At 33.5% G+C, this 18,180-nt stretch overlaps 2 protein-coding genes across 2 annotated transcripts in view; one reads left to right on the top strand and one right to left on the bottom strand.

The window, feature by feature from the left end:
• Window positions 1–18,180, bottom strand: part of LOC118264327 (uncharacterized) — a 419,163-nt gene that overhangs the window by 302,447 nt on the left and 98,536 nt on the right. The gene's annotated exons all lie outside the window — the stretch shown is intronic.
• The window catches only part of LOC118264314 (probable chitinase 10), a 109,527-nt gene that overhangs the window by 77,939 nt on the left and 13,408 nt on the right, over window positions 1–18,180 (top strand). The window contains exon 6 of the mRNA XM_050704865.1: window positions 17,214–17,337. Coding sequence (XP_050560822.1) covers window positions 17,214–17,337 — 124 coding nt within the window. The remainder of the gene's footprint in view (window positions 1–17,213; window positions 17,338–18,180) is intronic.

The raw sequence follows: 18,180 nt of genomic DNA, 5'->3' as shown, positions 1-18,180 counted from the left end.
AGGAATCCATCGAAAAAATTCGAAAACAGAAAACAATATGTGAAACGTTGAAATATTTGTTTCACAATATATTGTGTCTGAAAGCTGCAGTTTTCCGCTATTTTACCTCAATCCCGGGATTCATTTTATATGTAATCTGGCCCGGGATTGCAATACTGTGTCCGTGGTATCTTCTAAATATTGCCAAATGTCGGACTGTGGTCGGACTCAGGTGACTGTTGCTGCAGAACTATGAAGGTTTAGATGGGACTAGGTGTGCTTTTTATAAAATTGATGTTTGTATTTTATTTGTTGTGAATGATAGATTAGGACATTTTTAGCTTTACATGGGACGATGTGTAAATTAAATGCGAGTTAAAGTTTTAAGAAAATAACCTTTTTTTCTTATAAAGAATTACAGTTTAAAGTCATGTCAGTCAGAGGCTCATATTCATGAGCAGTATTCCGCGATACACAATTAATTTAATTTTTCTTACAAAAGTCATAATGTAACCATACATATTTTATTTTATACAAAAATGATGGATCTAATTTGACCGACGGATTGAATTGAATGTCAAAAATATTGCTTAAATATCTACAGGATCAAAAAGACACAACAAAATTCATTTAAAATAGATGCGTGTGAAAGTGATATAGTGTGATATCAATTACAATTAATAATTAATGGCATGGTTGATCCTATTTCGTCCCATGTGGTACAAATAAGGGAGGGTTGTATAAGCCGGAGAGGGTTCACTTGTTTGAATGAAATATTCAAACTACAATCAATGTTAAATTGTGTTATGGTATGTCTTAAGTCATTATAGTTTGGGGTCTAGAGAAAAGTAATTTAGGTACACAACGTGCATGATAATAAATAATTTAACTTGGGTCGAATAAGTGCTACAAAATTCATGGTAACATTTAAGAATACTAGATATATAAATAATGTGTTCAAAGAAGTTGAATCCATCTTTGCGGCTACCTAACTAAAACCGAAGCTAAAAAGAAAAAAAAAGCATCTATTTCACACGTAAAAAACAATCACAAGTATGTACTTGTGATTGTTTTTTACGTAATTAATTTTTGCTGAAAAAATTTTACAATGTCTGCTGTGACAGAATAAAATTTTACAATTTTATTTTGTCTGCGGTGAAATGTTAAAATTAAGACTCATCAGACTGTCAGAGATTTGAAATTGAAACTAGATGTCTCTTTGACCCTACTTTTGCGAGTTTAACAGACGGAAAGATATATCACAAACTCCTATGTAATTTGGAAAGACCAATAAAAAAGAAGACGAGAAAGTAACCAGTGCAAATCAGGTCAATTTAAGACAATAATGAATCTTTATTACAGTGTTAATAGTCTAGGGCCAAAAGCTTTAACAAAATTCGCAATCACAATAAAAGGCCGCGTCTATTTTCAGTCATAGGGCTGTGCGTTATCAAAATACAATTTATCGATATATCGATAAACCGCGCCTGTACCGCCGCTCGGCTGCACCTGTCGCCAACATCGGCAGTGTAGTCTGTAGTGCCATAAAAACGGGTTGTCGATAAAATTTTCCATTTTTATAACTTATGATTATTACTATCCGCTGTTTTTAATAGGCTTTTATGGAAACGAGGCGGATTTTTTAAATATGTATTTAATATGCAAATGTTTTTCTATCGATATAATCTAGAATGGAGGTCAAATTTATATTTGATTGGTTGGATGCATCGATATTTCAAAAGTGCAGTTGATTGCAAAAGTAGATGCATTTGAAATGTTAACAATGCAACAGAACCATTAACTTTATTATTATATTTTACAAAATCTATACGTAATTGTATATGATTAAAATAAGTTAATTATACAACGAAACAGAATGCCATTCTAATTTTATTGCTATATCAATCAATTGGTAAAATAAGGTCAGTATTATAATAAATTAAATTAAAAATCGATTGTTGTCATATATTTTTAAATTTTAGCATTTATCGTTCAAGGATTCATTCGGAATCTTGTCTGATGCTCGATAAAAATAAACCTTCAGTGGGTGACGCAGTAATATATGTTAATTTTGTTACTTAAAGCGTAGAAAATGATGTTAATATTAGCGTTTAATGAGATAGCTGATAGCCCAGTAAGGTATTCACATATGTTCTATAAGATAAAGGTCACTTAAGCATTAGTAGTAGGCTTTTAATTGACACTAAAAACCGCAAGCTGTAATAGGCACCAATATGTAAACTTAAGGTCTATTATTGATGCAACCGAAAAGTCTAATGATGTAATTCCAATTGCGCACTATGTACAAATTTTAATGTAGATGCCAAAATCAACAATGCGGTCTTAAATATTGACTACTTATGCTAAGTACTTGTAATACATCGGATTTCGTTTACCTACTTGATTTGTTTTTTTGTCTAATGATTGTGTACATACTGCGCTAAGATATTAATTTTAAGATTTGCAATAATTCTATTTGATTTCTTGACATACAATTTTTATTTAATTCAGAAAATTTAGTGAGAGAATTATTGATCGCTAATGCGAAATGTATGAGAAGCTGATAAAATAATTGACGACGTGTAATGTTCTACAATTCTTGCAAGTAAATAAATTTCGTTTCATTTCCATAATGTCTTGGTAAAATTATGGTAACTTAGAACTGTGTTTTATGTACAGTTAAAACATTAAAGTAGTTAGCCTACTCGAAATAGGAATATCTCTTCTTCTTCTTTAGCTAATCATTGCTATATTATTGCCCAAACAACAGTAATGGTGACCAATCCTACAGACTAATATTACAACTAACACCAAAAAGCCTTCGTGACCAAAAATCATGATCTAGCAATAGTAAAAAAAATCATTCATTCATTTCCAATCAAGATTTACAGTTTCATCGACCTGATTATCGACAATTATCTCGTTATACATTTTCCCATCCCTAAAGACTTTAGTAACATCGGTACCCACAGCACGTTTCGTCACGGCTCCATCACGACCACTCTTAGTCGTGTCCCAGTCATAACGAACAGCTTACAAGTAAATTATTAGCCTTTCGAAATTACTGAAGATGGCCAAAAGATTGTAGGTTTTACACAAATTAGGGTAAATTGTTGAGAGATCACGAGACGGTGCTAAGAGCCCCGTTATACGGGAGTGCTTTGTTTCTCTCTTGTTTTGTAGTATAACAGTACACAACATTTTATTCTTGGAAGGAAAGTTGTGTAGGAAAGAAAGAACATAGAAAGTGAGTATTAGTTGTTAATCATAGGAATGGGATATAGTAACATACTATATACTATATGGATTTACAAATTCTGGAGGATAAGTTGGAATGAGTGTCTTTATACTTGTGAAAATTGTTGTAAAGTCATTACGTATTTGAATGAGATGTATAACACAATTAAAATTATTAAAGAAATATATCGATTTCTGATAGTGATCGAGTAAAACATTTCTACGCACTTCTTTGCGAAAATTTGTCTTACCACCGTACTCAGAGTCATTTAATGGTTACTCAACCCAGTCTTTAGCAATTATTTTCGAAAAAAATCATTACTAAAAAATAGTTTAAGTTAGTTATCATGAATTGTCCTGAGTATCGCAGTTAATGTTAAATTGAAATTGTTCTAAATACAAATACAAAGTTCTAAAACTACACATAAATCACGAATTACCTATTTATAAACTTGAAACAATAAGTTCCAAACCTTGGAAGTGCCCGCTCATTAACTTGTAAATTATTGTTAATCTGGGGTAACATGGCTCTCTATACAAAATATAACTTAGTTGTAAATACAAAGTTCTTCGAATGGGAACTGGGAAACAAGTTAGGTTTAAGTCATTAAGCCATATCTTACTTGGATACGCGGAGCGGATATTTTATAAGCGGAGCGATTTTCACTTTCCTTGAAATTACCATCTACGATAATGTCTGACTAACCTAATTAGGTATTTGGCTACTAAGGATTCCGTTTTATTTTTTTCATTCTTTATCGATTTCCTATTTGTCATACTTGGTTTGTCAGAAAATGTATGTCTCATAGTATTATTATACCTGCTTTAGGTAAATGCGTAATCTTCACGAAATACATTCGTGATTAATACCTATGTTTATTATTAAAAATATATTCCTCACCTACTCTAAAAAGAAACTTTTGTTTTTTATTTTTGATGAAACAAGCGGAAAGATTTCTTAGTTTTATAACCGTTGTAATATGAGAAACATACACATAACATTTTTTATTTGATAATTTGTTGGAAATAAGATAAAACATAATATAATTATGTCATTTTTATTATATTTACATCGATTTATTGTCGAACGTCAAACTGAATAGATTTATTAATGCGTTTTATTTTATTCTTATTTGTTTAACCTTTGATATTTTTATTATTCGCAAACAATTGCTTACATAAGTTTATAGGAAACGAATGAGAGAGTATAAATATTAATGTTTATTTTGATGTGATGTAATATAACGATATGTTAATATATTACAAAATACTTTGGCTATGGCGCTTATTTTTGTCAGTTATGTTATAAAGCCCGTGTAATAGTAGGTAACCTATCAACATACACCGGCTACACACAAACAGACAGACACAGAGCATAACTATCAAAGCCCTAACCATTAAACACTAGCATTAATTTAGACACATAACATCCATATCATCAACCTTACCTAAGTAGCCACTGCTGAGCAAATGCACTTTCTCGCACGGAGAAGGTTTGAGCATTAATCACCACGCTTACTCAATGCGGGTTGGCGATTTCAAACTTATAATTAGACATTATAAAGCACAGGTTTCCTCGCGATGTTTTCCTTCACCGTTTGTCACTATACCTAACTCGAAAAGTATCATTGGTACATGCCATTGGTAGGTTTCGAGCGCGCACTCTCTTGTATGAGAAGCGAGTGTCTTAAGCCTCCGGGCCACCACACTACCGGACAAATTAGATATACCGTGCCACATTAAGAAGATTAATTACGCCCATAATGACAATTAATAGTAGTTAATAATTTGTTCTAGCAATACCTATGTTTAGTAGAACCAGGTAAATGAGGGAACCAACCATTAGTTTCATTAAATTAAATTTCCTTAAGATGAATCGTCTCATTATTTTTATTTGTCTAGTTGCTTAAATATTTACTTGTTTCGGTTTCGTGTTCTTATTTTATAGTGTAGTTTTGTATGTAATTAGGTATATTATTTATTGTGGCAGTTAGTCCAGTTTGTGAGTTTGATATGAGATGCAGAACTTTTCCAAAGGATTCTTTTTGGTAGAATTAGAGAATTGCATGTAAAGATTTGTTGTTCAGAATTAGCAAGCCACTGATTCTCGTAGCAAACAATCACAATTATCTACATCATAATTATTAAATAATACTAGTTTTAGACACCACAAATAAACGATGAAGGAAAACATCGTGAGGAAACTTGGGCTTATAATAATTTCCAATTATAAGATCAAAATCACCAATCCCCATCGAGTAAGCGTGGTGATTAATGCTCATATCTTCTCCGTGCCAGAAGAGGTATTTGGTCAGCAGTGACTACTTTAAGGCTGTTGATTTGTTTTAGAGTAGGTACTGAACCCAAACAAACAATATCTTTCGATGCCCAACAACTTAATCTAGACACACGGCAGTGTGTCCGCCAAGTTCGAGCAAAAAAACCGACACACCGGCCGTGGGTTATATTACACGAACCATTTCGGGCCAAGTTCGACCCACCTATAACTCAAAATCTATTTTATCTACGCATATGAAATTTCTAGTATCTGTCGAGATCTACTTACTTATCTAAAATACAAAATTTCATTAATGTACCTATTGTAGGTCTTGAGATATTGACGTCAGAAAATCGCTATTTTTACTATACACTCACTGACTGACTCACTCATCAAAAACCTAGACCACTTCCAATGGTCGTATTGACTTGAAATTTGGCATGGTGGTAGGTCTTTAGGTCAAGGTAAAGGAAAAAATCTGAAAATGGCCAAGTGTGAGTCGGTTTCAAAAATAATGAAGGTGTAAATTCATACCCCTAAGGAACTAAAACAAAAAAATTATCTATATCTTCCAATGGTTGTACCGACCTAAAATTCGTTACGAAGGTTTGTATTTAATCAAAGTAAAATAAAATAAGAAAAAAAGAAAATAAACCTTACAAAAATAAATGAAATCCCACCCAAAACATAAATGTGAAAGGCTGCCAAGTTCGATAATATTGGAATGCTTCGCCTATAAAAGAAGTGAGATCTAAATAAGTACCAAGTTCCATACACAGACCTCAGTTAAAAATGATATAACTTGGCAAGTGTAGAACTCTACTTAGAAAGTAGAGTAACCGTGATGGGTGGATATTTTTCATATGTACATTAGGTATTAGGTATTTGTACATTAGGTTCACAATAGATTAAGTAGGTAAGTACGAGCATTGGAAATTCCACCTTTTTTATAAACAAACAATATTAAACGTTAATATTTGCTTTCCACTTGAGGTCATAATAAAGACGTTAGGTAGAAAAATAAAAATGCAAAAGAAAACTGCGTATAATTAATGTCGATGGGGTTCAACCGGGTCAATGTGTAATAGATAATATTGACATTTGACGTCTTTTTTGATGTTTGCATCTATCTGCATACATTTTGAATTTGGTTTTATTATATTGTTAAATTAATTTTATGTCATTATCATCTTTATTTTATGGCACGAAAATAGGTAGCTTTTCTACGTCTTTTTAAATTATTTTCCATTAAAAAAATAGTAGTAAAAATAATGAAATGTAAAATAATTATCGAAAAATTAAATAATACTTCCATTACATTCTTAGCAACAAATCAATATTTTACTAAACCGAATCTATAGATAGGTACATGAAATATTGTTTAATTTTAGTAACCCAAATTATGATAAACATCAATACTAGCCCACTAGTTTATCTAGATCTACATACTTTAAAACCTTACGATTTATAGAAAATTACCATCTACTAATACGACATTAGGAAACAATCAAATCAAGATTTAAGACTACACTTAGCCTCAAATCTAACCAAAATGGCTAAACATGTCCAATTTTAAGTCTTTAGTTCTTTTCCTAACTTTTAGGCTAACATTATTGTATACAATGATTACTAACAGATATGGTATAAATGGTCTATTTTAGAGCTTTTATCCTTATTGGAAATATATTGAACAAATAAATTGCATACAATGTTCAATATATATGCTGTTTTCGTACAAAATAAATAGGTTTCTGACTCATCATTGCAGTTTTACCTCGACATTTGCCTAAGGTCAATATTTAACGTCGTTTTCTATGCAAATTGTGTTCCTTACTTTATTTTGGAGCCACCGAATTTTAGTGTTTTTATTTCGGTCGTTGTTTAAGGAAAAGGTTGCGATATTTGTGTTTTATATTTAACTAGCAACTTTGCTTGGGTGCAGTGGTAATATATTATGTATGTATTATACATATAAACCTATCTTTTGAATCATTCTATCTATAAAAAAAACCGCAACAAAATCCGTTACGTACTTTTAAAGATTTAAGCATACGGACATAGGGACGGAAATAGGTTTACACAGTCGCTTGACAGTCTAAACCTATTCAAATTATGCTTGTTATACAAGTTTAATTGATTTCTAAATGTACGCATTCTAATTAGGTATAATAGTACTTATCAGTATTTTTATTATCATCATTGATACCCCTTTAGCGATTAAAGCTACGGCATAATTATAAAGGTAGAATACAGATGAACTATCTTACATTGTATTTTAGACAAATACTAACAATTTAAGACCTATTTTTGGAACATTCCAATCACAGAACGTGTACACCAAATACTAGATGTATACCTACGTGTTTCTAGCACAATTAAGGATTGTTAAACCCTTTAGACAAGCCAATAACGTTGTGATCAAACGTGGCTCCTACACTCGGAACAATTGCTCCAACTTCAATCAGGAGTACGCTCAAACATTGACGTAGTGGTGTGGGGGCCCAGTGTTGGAGAGTTCGGGAATCAGGGCATTTTTTTTGCGATTTTTGTGGGTTTTTTTATTGATCGAGGTGAGAAAGTCGTTATCGCAATTGCAGAGTAACGGGTACCAAAAATATATTTCGTTTGTAAGTAAATTTGTTGAAAAAGATCTCAGTGAAAATAGTACAAGTTTGTTTTACGGTGAACGAAAACGAAAGCGAGCGCGTTCAGCCCCCTGATTGGCCGGCGCAAAAGAAGTAACCAATCAGAGCGCCGGACGTACTCTTGTTTCGATCTCGTTAAACGTAAAACATACTCATACTAAGGGTCTGAGTTGGTATTATAATCGTTACAAGCTCGCACCTTATTATAAACGACTTATAACTGGTTAAATTATTGGGTTGCATCGTTAAATTAAAGAAAATAAAACTCCCAGAATCTACTCGCTATTAGTACGAATGTACCCTTAGCTTTTACATTGATTGCTCGCTGGAATTACTTGTAAGTGAACACGAAAGGATTGGGACCTGATGTCAGGTCAATTTCATGCAGTTTTAAGTCTTTAAGACAGGTTTTCCGTGAAACATTTTACAAATTGAACCTTCTTCTTGGAGATCTTAAATGAGGATGTCGTTTTCGTTTAATTTTATTTGAAGATTGAAGATTTTAATCGTATTGAAGTGGGGCATGTAGACGGGTGTATGTTTTCCTTGATCGTAAATGTCTTTGATTTGATGTCTAATTCGTCTTTCGATTACGATGTTTAATGATTTCATTTCACTTAAGATCTTTGATTATCTGTGTGAAAGTATTAATGTTATTAATACTTTTGTCATTGCTATCATCATGTGTGCTGCGAACTACCTACCAGGGCTCCAGTTTGAAAAGCAGATGTAGGAACGGGATGGTTTTTAGCCAGTAAAAGTCTAACAACTCCTCTCGCCTGAAAGCCCCAGGCGGGAGAAGTCATTCGATGATGTTTCCGCCTCCAAAAATTCAAGATATCTATGAGATCATCGTGACTAAAATAAATGTCACAATTTTAATTACTAACTTATCAGTCAAAAGCTTTACTAAAATCCAAAAACAAACCAACAAGTATACAAACCGACCACCAACCTCCATTTAACGTTATAATTACAACCGATAATGTACTTTAGGCTATATTATCGCAAAACTAATTATAGCTTAACGAACGGACTAATTATATTGAGTAAGAGGCTCCACAAGAAACATTCGAAGTTCCGCGCGGAAACAATTCTGTATATATGAGGAAATGTGGTAACGGTATCGTAATGTAACTGGAACATATTTAACAGAGACCAGGCAGAAGCATTCACTGACAACCCTTTTTTGGGGAAGGAAAATCATCCAATCACTTCTCTCGCCTTGGGTGAGGCGAAAGAGTGTCAGACACTCCGACTAAAAACCTACCCATTCCTACTCTTGCTTCGAGCTGGAGCCCCGGTAAGCAGCAGGTTGTCTGCAGTTCCGGAATCTCTTTAATCGTAATCTCCAAACCGCTTGGCAAGCGTGAAGATCATGGTAAACCTTTTTTAGAGGAGGCTCACAGTCCATCAGTGGACTCATCCTTTTTGTGCAAGTCGGTTAAAAAGGCTTTACGATACATCGATACATCTTGTTAAACCAGACAATATCATAATGTAACTACGTACTTTTAATCCACTAATGTGTTCATTGGTGTGTGTGCAGTCTAGTTTTATTGATTACTATATACCTTTCTGTTTGTCAGAACACAAAAAAATAAAATAAAAACTGTTGAACAGATTTTCAACCAATTTATTCAGGATCATATTATAAAACATCATGTTCCTGTCAGTGACGATAAATATATATTGGACCTATTTATTAACATTTCAAATCAAACAAAACCGAACAAATTCGCTAGTTTCATAAAGTACAATACTGATATTTGATTGACTACAATCGCGTGTTAGTAAATTAACAAAAAACATTGGTAAAAAGTGGCATAGCGTGGTGCAGCTTGTGCAACCGTCCTACCTACTACCCATAAGTGCGTTCAATTTTCGTAATCACGCAATTTTACTTGCAGGGCTAAAAACTTCATATATGTATAGTGGTCAGTTACAAAATGTACCATTTCATTAATATTACTATGTGATTGATTGGAATTGTATTCATGATATGGTTTTGTTTTCTATGATTGGGACATTGTATATTAGTACAATGTTTGCTTGGTTTTAATTTAATAATTGGTTTGCGTTTTGTCGTGATGGCCCCGAGATTTAAGACTCCTCATGCATAAGAGTGCGGGTTCGAAACCTATCAACGGCAAGTACAAATGTGACATTTTCCGAGTTATATGTACTTTCTAAGATTATTTAGACAACGCTGATAAACGGTAAAGGTAAAAATCGTGATGAAACCTGGGCTTATAAGCCCAGATGTTTTCCTTCAATCGGAAAATGTCATATTGGTAATTGCCATTGGTAGATTACGAAGCCGCACACACCCTTATGCATAAAACGTGGGCGGCTTGTAAAACACAAATCTTCTTGTAAATGCAAAATCTAAGAGAACCTACTTCTCATCACTATAGCTTGACCTTATGATCCTAATTCACCACTACCAACAAATTAAACACACACTAAGTTTCACATTAAGTTGTCCATACAAAATTACAATTCTCTTAATTTTACATAATGACTGATATTTCGAAAAATGCAATACACTCGCATATAATGTAATCAATCATAAACATGCTATTAAATAAAACCTCAAATGTTACGTACAAAAACACCAGTTTATAATGGTCTCGCTTTCTATGAACTCTTCGCATAAGCAGCGGTCAGTTTATACTGGATTTTAATGGCTTCATATGCAGTCGTGTGCTAGTACCGAACACACGAACAAAAAATACGAGTTTAACGAATTTGACCTCAAAACTCATGACCTTAAGATTTAAATACAATTTCACGATATTATCCGAAGTTATCGGACATGGAATATATGAGTATGTAGCCTTTTAGTTCCGGTTAGCTATAAGCTTCCATTGAAATCAACTTCCTTGATTTTGTAACCATAAATAAAAAGCGGTCGATCGAGTGCCGGGTGCGGTTGCAATATGGGTGCTCGAGAAGTGATCTGTTATTCAATTTTTGAATCCATCCAGTTCCAAACTCCTAGTAACAATATACCTAACCAATATAATGCCGAGTGGTTGCAAGGGCACCCTACCGAGCAAGGGGTCTCGGGTTCGATTCCCGAATCGAGAGAAGTATTGCTGGGCTTTTTGCTGCTTTTCGATAATTTCTCAGTAGTTGCACGGAGCCTGGAAATAAGCCCGGTATGTGGCAATAGAGTCACCCCCTATTACATGGGAGTTACAGCATAAATTGTGAAAAATGGGTATACAGTGTACAGTGGCATTACGTGCTATGATGTGCCCTTCGGGGAGAAAAAGTGTGACGACATAAAAAAATACTTTCTTCAAATGGATAGATTTTAAACCTTAATTCATAACAATAGAATCAAAACTCCATTAAAGTATAACTATTTGGGGTATGTTAAAGTATAACAATTCGGGATAATAATATGTTGACCCCCTAAGGTCTTTAAAACTAAACTAAATCTCGAAACCTCTTTGTCTGTACTACTATAAACTGTACAAAGTTCACGCTATGACCAGCAGGGGCCGGCAGAAGTGGGTCACGGTCAGCTCTGTGTGAATTGTAGATGTGAACAAAAGTTAATTAATTGCGAAATAACCACTTATCGAGCTACTACTGACCGTTGTGGTTGCGGTATGGCATTTGTGTCATTTTCTCTTGATCTTTTTGGGGTTCTTTGGTAACTATTGGGTTCTTTTCTATCCTGTTTGCTTTGTTGATTATCTGTATCCTTAGTATGAGTTTGCTTTACGTTTGAAATACTCGAAACAAGAGCGCGTTCGGCGCTGTGATTGACCGGCTCGAATAAACCAACCAATCAGAGCGCCGAATTACTATAAGCGTAAAGCAAACTCATCGCATCGAAAAGTAGTTCGGGGTTATTTTGATCCATTGGGGTAACGTTGATCCAAATCCTCTAACCAATAGGAATCTAGAACAAAGCGTATATTAGTTTTTCATCAAAAAGTTTGAATCAAAATTACCCTCTAGGGTCAAACATAGCCGATTTACGGTAGCAACTTTTTGAATCAAAATCATTTTACAGAGAAATATGAATACAGAACCCTAACCGCGCAATTTCGTACCGAACTTGACTGAATATTTTCACATATAGTATGTTATTGTTTATGTAAGTTGGGGTTATTGTTGATTTCACTGGGGTAACGTTGATACATATTATAACCAATAGGAATCTAGAACAAAGCGTATATTAGTTTTTCATCAAAAAGTTTATAAATTACCCTCTAGGGTTAAACATAGCCGATCGATTACGATAGCAATTTTTTGAGTCGCAATTATTTCACAGAGAAATATGAATACAGAACCCTTACCGCAAATTTCGTACCGAACTTGACTGAATATTTTCACATATAGTATGTTATTGTTTATGTACGCTGTGTTATTGTTATTTCACGCTTGTTATCATACTGAGGTAGACAGAGGTTAAGGTTTAATTCTCGGAATAAAGTCAGGTCTCTCACAATAATGTTAACTAATTGAATTCACGAGATCGTATTTTACATCCAGAAATGCGTTCTGCGTATAGCGATTGCGCAAAATGACTGGAGATTATAAAGTACTGAGTTTGATGACGGTAGTGGGTCAAAAGTTCTAGGCCTTACGCACGATGTTATGTAAAAATCTTTAGTCATGTTTGCTCCTAGATGAGTAAGTGATTGATTAGTCATGCATTTAACCTTTATTTACGTAATAAATATCCATCTGTTTATATGTTTGTTTTTAATAAGAATCGAAAAATCTAGCACCTACAGTTTCACATCAAAACTTCGACATATATAATATAATATCTACTATGCCCCAGTATGTCCCAGTACCCTCGTACTATGGCAATTTACTATCAAGATAAAACTTTAAAAGACGCGAGCTCCGCCTTAAATCTTTGCCGCCTCCTTTGTTTAAGTCAGTTTTTTATTGTCCCTAAAATCCTAAGTCTGAAAGATACTATACTGAAAACCGCAACAAAATTGGTTTCGCCAAATGCGAGATTATCGCGAACAAATATAATAAACAGAAATACTGAATACTTATACAGGTCAAACTAAGAGTCTCCATTTTTTTAAATCGGTTAATAAAAAAAACGTGTTCTTAAAGTTGTACATAATGTATAGAAATGTAGAAACTATGGCGTAAAGCCAATATCTTTACTGTTACATATTTAAATGTGATCTAGTAACAGTTATACAATGTTGGTTTGGTCTAGATTTTCTGCAGTGTACTGTTATGTAAGACCTAGGTACATAGGTAGTATTAAGTCACGTCTTTGTCTCATACTTGTAGGCTGAAATGTTTAAGACATCAGCTATACTTTATTGTTTAGTTAGAAGATATAATTTTGGTCATATAATATAGGTATTCTTTAGTTTAGGTTAGCCTGCTCTATTTTAACATAATATTTCTTGAAGTCAACGTATTTATTTTCGATTTATCCTTAATTAGGCTCTCTTGAAACACCAAAATGAATTGTCCGTCAGTCTGTCTGTCAGTAAAGCTAGGTGGATCCAAAATGTTGCAGCTTCGAATGTAGAAGAACAAGAAAGAAACTAAATCGTCAATCTTTAAAAAAAATTTTTAGGTTACTGTAATCTAAAAATATTTTGCCAAGATTAAAATTCTTTGCTCAAATAGTCATAATTTTTATTTTTAGAATTATCAACTAATTACATTTAGCTTTTTTTATTACTTCACCAATAAAAGCACCTCTCATTCTTATAACTTCTCTTTCTTTGGGGGGATCTTTTACTCTTAAAATTCTAATAAACAAATCACCTCGAACCCTGCCCATCCTACATGCACTATATCAGTCTATATACAGGATAGAGCCGAGGCTAACGAGTTCATCGGACGTTCACTGCCTTTCACAATCATGGTCGAACAAAGCCTTAACATGAAAACTACATATTTTGTATTTCACGAAATGTTAAATGTCTAGAATTGATATTATTATGATTCACTAGCAGTCGTGGGTCATGATGTTTGGTGAGCCCTCTTTCCTGGAAATTATGATAATTAAAGATTATCTTTTAATATTGTGTGATGCTTTTGATGATGCAGATGTACCTACTTAAGCCAAAAAATATATTGCCTAAAACTAAATGCTATTAATAACATAAATAAATAACCGTTTTATGTTTTACGCTGGTAAACGAGCAGACGGATCTCCTGATCATCAGAGTCGTTACAAGTGCGTTGCCAGCATTTTGGGGGTTAGGAATTAAGGGTTGTTGGGGAATCGTGAATTGGGTAGATTAGGGATGGGTAATATGGCCTCCGGTAACCTCATTCACACAACGAAACAACGCAAGCATTGTTTCACGTCGGTTTTCCGTAAGGTCGTGGTATAGCTCTGGTTGAGCCGGCCCATTCGTGCCGAGCTTGGCTCTCCCACATTTTCTTCAAAGAAAACGAGAATTTATTTGGAAAGAAAATAGTATTACGCCATTAGGTGTCTGTCAGGCAATTTATAATATTTAATAGGATACCTAGGCTTATTGGAATGGCCTTTATGTCAAATATTCTCTATTGTTCGGTTCACTGCGTTGACATGTAATTATATTGTGTTTGTTTTGGCAACGGAATAAATAGATATTTTGTGAAACCTTGTATAGGTTGACTGTACGAGGTAAATTATTGTATTTGAATGCGTTTGTGTTAAACTTTGCCAGCTATTATGACTTTTAAAGTAAGTAAGTATATAGTATTCGAATTTTAGATTTATAATAATTGATATTGATAACTCTCTGATTGTTGATAAAAATGTGTTTTTCCTATATTGACTGCAAAGTTGACGCGGTGGATAGGCGACCGGCCGTCGTGCAATGTGTAGGATTCGATTCCCGCACGGAGCTACTCTTTGTGCGATCCACAAATTGTTATTTCAAGTCTGGTTGTGTTGTATATGTGAAATTTATATGTTTGTAAACGCAGCCAAGACACAGGAGAAAATACTAGTGTATGGAAACGTTTAAAAAAAATACTTTATCGCATTTTCACAGCAAAATCAAATCAAAGCACTACATATAAAAGAATCTCATAAAGCTCAAACTGCTCCGTTGAAAACCTATAGTTTCTTTTCTTACAAACTTTGCTTAGCTGGCTTTTGTTCACACAGCAATTCAACCCTGAAGCCAATGGAACGATCATTCACGATTCTTTCTCATTGAATACATTCTTCGATTAAAAACAATTGAATTTCGTACTTTGAGTAACACAATAAGCAATCAGACGGCTAAAGACGTGAATAGACTAGGAGCTAGGTAATTAAATTGTGCTAGAGATTTTAGAAATTCGTTTCGCCTTGGTGTATTTTCTTTAGTATTTTCATGCTATGTATTTATTACTCCAATAACAAAAAACATACATAAAGAATCTTGTGTCTTTACTCTGGTTAAATAATTATAATCAATCAGAATGAAGACGAAATACTAAGTTATATTAAAAATTAGACAAAATAAATAATAATAATAGCCCACACACGGAAGATGTCAACAAACGAGGTAAAATAACAAAAAACAAAGTCATAAAAATTATTAAGAAAAAACAAAAAATTTACACAAAATTTCTGCATAATTTATTAGTAAAAATGATAATCATTACTGCGCATCGTCACATGCTTGACATTTTTGTTGAAACAAAATAAATTAAGAAAATTACCGGTTTATTAGACGACGTTATATTTTGTGTCGCGGGCTCTTGGCCTAGCAGTAGGTACTAGACACATCACTCATTGTCCTTGCTACATTTAGAGAGGAACCTTTCGAAAATTCCTTTACTTCAATAACTGTTATAATATGGTTAGGTTGTGTTTATGTCTGCTTATTTACAACCTGAGTTATTGCGCCCAGTAAGTAGCCATAATTGTAACTGTCGACCAATACGAGTAATATTATAATGCCTGTGGACTAAAGTATTATTAAATCTTTCTGATTTTGGTAAATCTCCATTGATCACTAGTAGCATTGAGTGGATCATTGCATCTAGTATTTATAGATTCGCTATATGGGACTAGAGTAAGATTAACTGTTAGAAAATATCCATGATAAAATTGTGTGAGAGCCATGCTTCGGCACGAATGGGGCGAATAGACCGGAGAGATACCACGGCCTCACAGAAAACCGGCGTGAAACAACGCTTGTGTAGTGTTTCGTTGTACGAGTGAGGTTTTAGCTGATTCATCTGCTCGTTTACTGGCTTATACTGTAAAGAAAAAATGGGAATTTAATATTTTTGTTACGTTTGAAGAGATTAGATTAGTCTAAAAACAAAACCCGCAACGTAATGTTAATGCAATCTCTCATTTAAACACTTTTTATCCAAATTGAACTTAAAGCTACATTGATATAAGGTGTAAAATACTTTAGAAGATAATAATCGAATGTCACTCATAGCTAGAAACGTGTGATTTAACTCGGATTAGGTTTGTTTATAGCCATTTTGAATGCACGCACACGATCTGCATTGCAACATCAACTGATAGATGAAGCTTATTAAACTTATATTCTGTGCAAAGTACCGTAAATTGACTGTTTATTATTACAGCGGGCTTATAAGTCACGAAAAGTGAAGCTATTACTTAGGATTGTATTGTAATTTTCAATGTTATTATTAAGTTTATATTAATTTAATCTAATATTGTCACATTCATCTTCGATAATTACAATATTAAATTGAAAATAACGTGATTGCAATCATGCAGATAGCAATTTTGGCTCAGTGCATAACTGTTAGTCCTAAGCAACATGTACCAGATGTGATTTTTACACAGAACAAATATTTATGTGTTGCAATTAAACTCGATATATTGTTGCACGTTTTGAGTCTAAGAAATATGTGTGACTAGCTACCGCACTCAAATACGTTAAACGATTACTTAAACTACTCCTTAGTCACGATTTCATATAAAAAAACTAAGGACAGGCTTTAGTCTTTGACTGCCAATAGAAAACTGTTGAAGGCAAATCCTCCGCTAACGTCGATCACCGATGACCACCACGGCGTTCAATGTGTTAAAAGATTCTGAGTACGGCGGTAAAGAAACAATATTCTAAACAAATTATCCTTTGTTACAGAATTACGTGAAGCCTTCGAAGCTGAAGCTCAAGAAGTGAAGAAACCTCGTCTGCTCCTCACTGCCGCTGTCCCAGTCGGTCCTGACAACATCAAGGGAGGATATGATGTACCTGCTGTTGCTAGGTAACTATGGGACTTTATTTATAAGGACAATGAAGAAGGAAAACTTGGCAAAGTTGTCGAAGTCAATTTTGAAGGATAAGAATAAAATGAAAAGTAATATTTGATGGTTGAACATTTTATGTAGGTAGTTGCTTGCTCATGCTCAAAAAATGAACACGTAAGTTTTCAAACGATGGATTAATAAATATTTTTAATTTTACGTCTGATTTTTCCTCCAATAAATGAGGAAAAAGAAAGAAATCGTACCTAACTTCTAAATCAGACCCATAATCACAAACACTTTTATAAATATATATACACTACCTGCGTCGATGACAATTTTCCTTATGATTTAAAAAACAGTAAATATAAAGATAATATAAGACACCCACATAATATTTTGCCTACTAAATTCAAAGCTTCCACTATTATTTATCACGAACACATGAGCTCTAAAAACGTCCAAAACTAATGTGTTTTGTAAAATATAGACCAAAAACTACTAACGCAACTGCTCCTATTAATGCCCAAAGGTTTAGTCCATTTACTAAAAGGCCCATAGGAAATAATTTCGCTAAACAAACATTTGCTGGCCCAGTCATTTACGAAAAACTTTTTCTACTCCAAACTACTGCTTCCTGGGTCCATTTACGATCTAATAGTGAACCAAACAATTAGAAGAAAAACTAGTTTCACACGATTATTGAGAAAATTTTCATAATTAATATTTTTTTTAACATTGTTCACCAAGTCTTTATAGGGTTTCCCACATTCAAATATATTGTGTGGAGTTACCAATTTATCTATTACATTGATTATGAATTTGTTATTTCATTTTATGTCTTATGTTAATAGGAATAGGAA

This window comes from Spodoptera frugiperda, chromosome 26 (genome assembly GCF_023101765.2).
Source record: "Spodoptera frugiperda isolate SF20-4 chromosome 26, AGI-APGP_CSIRO_Sfru_2.0, whole genome shotgun sequence".
In the NCBI taxonomy this organism is placed as follows: domain Eukaryota; kingdom Metazoa; phylum Arthropoda; class Insecta; order Lepidoptera; family Noctuidae; genus Spodoptera; species Spodoptera frugiperda.
The sequence above is the reverse complement of the archived record's forward strand: the minus strand, read 5'-3'. Positions and strand labels throughout refer to the sequence as shown.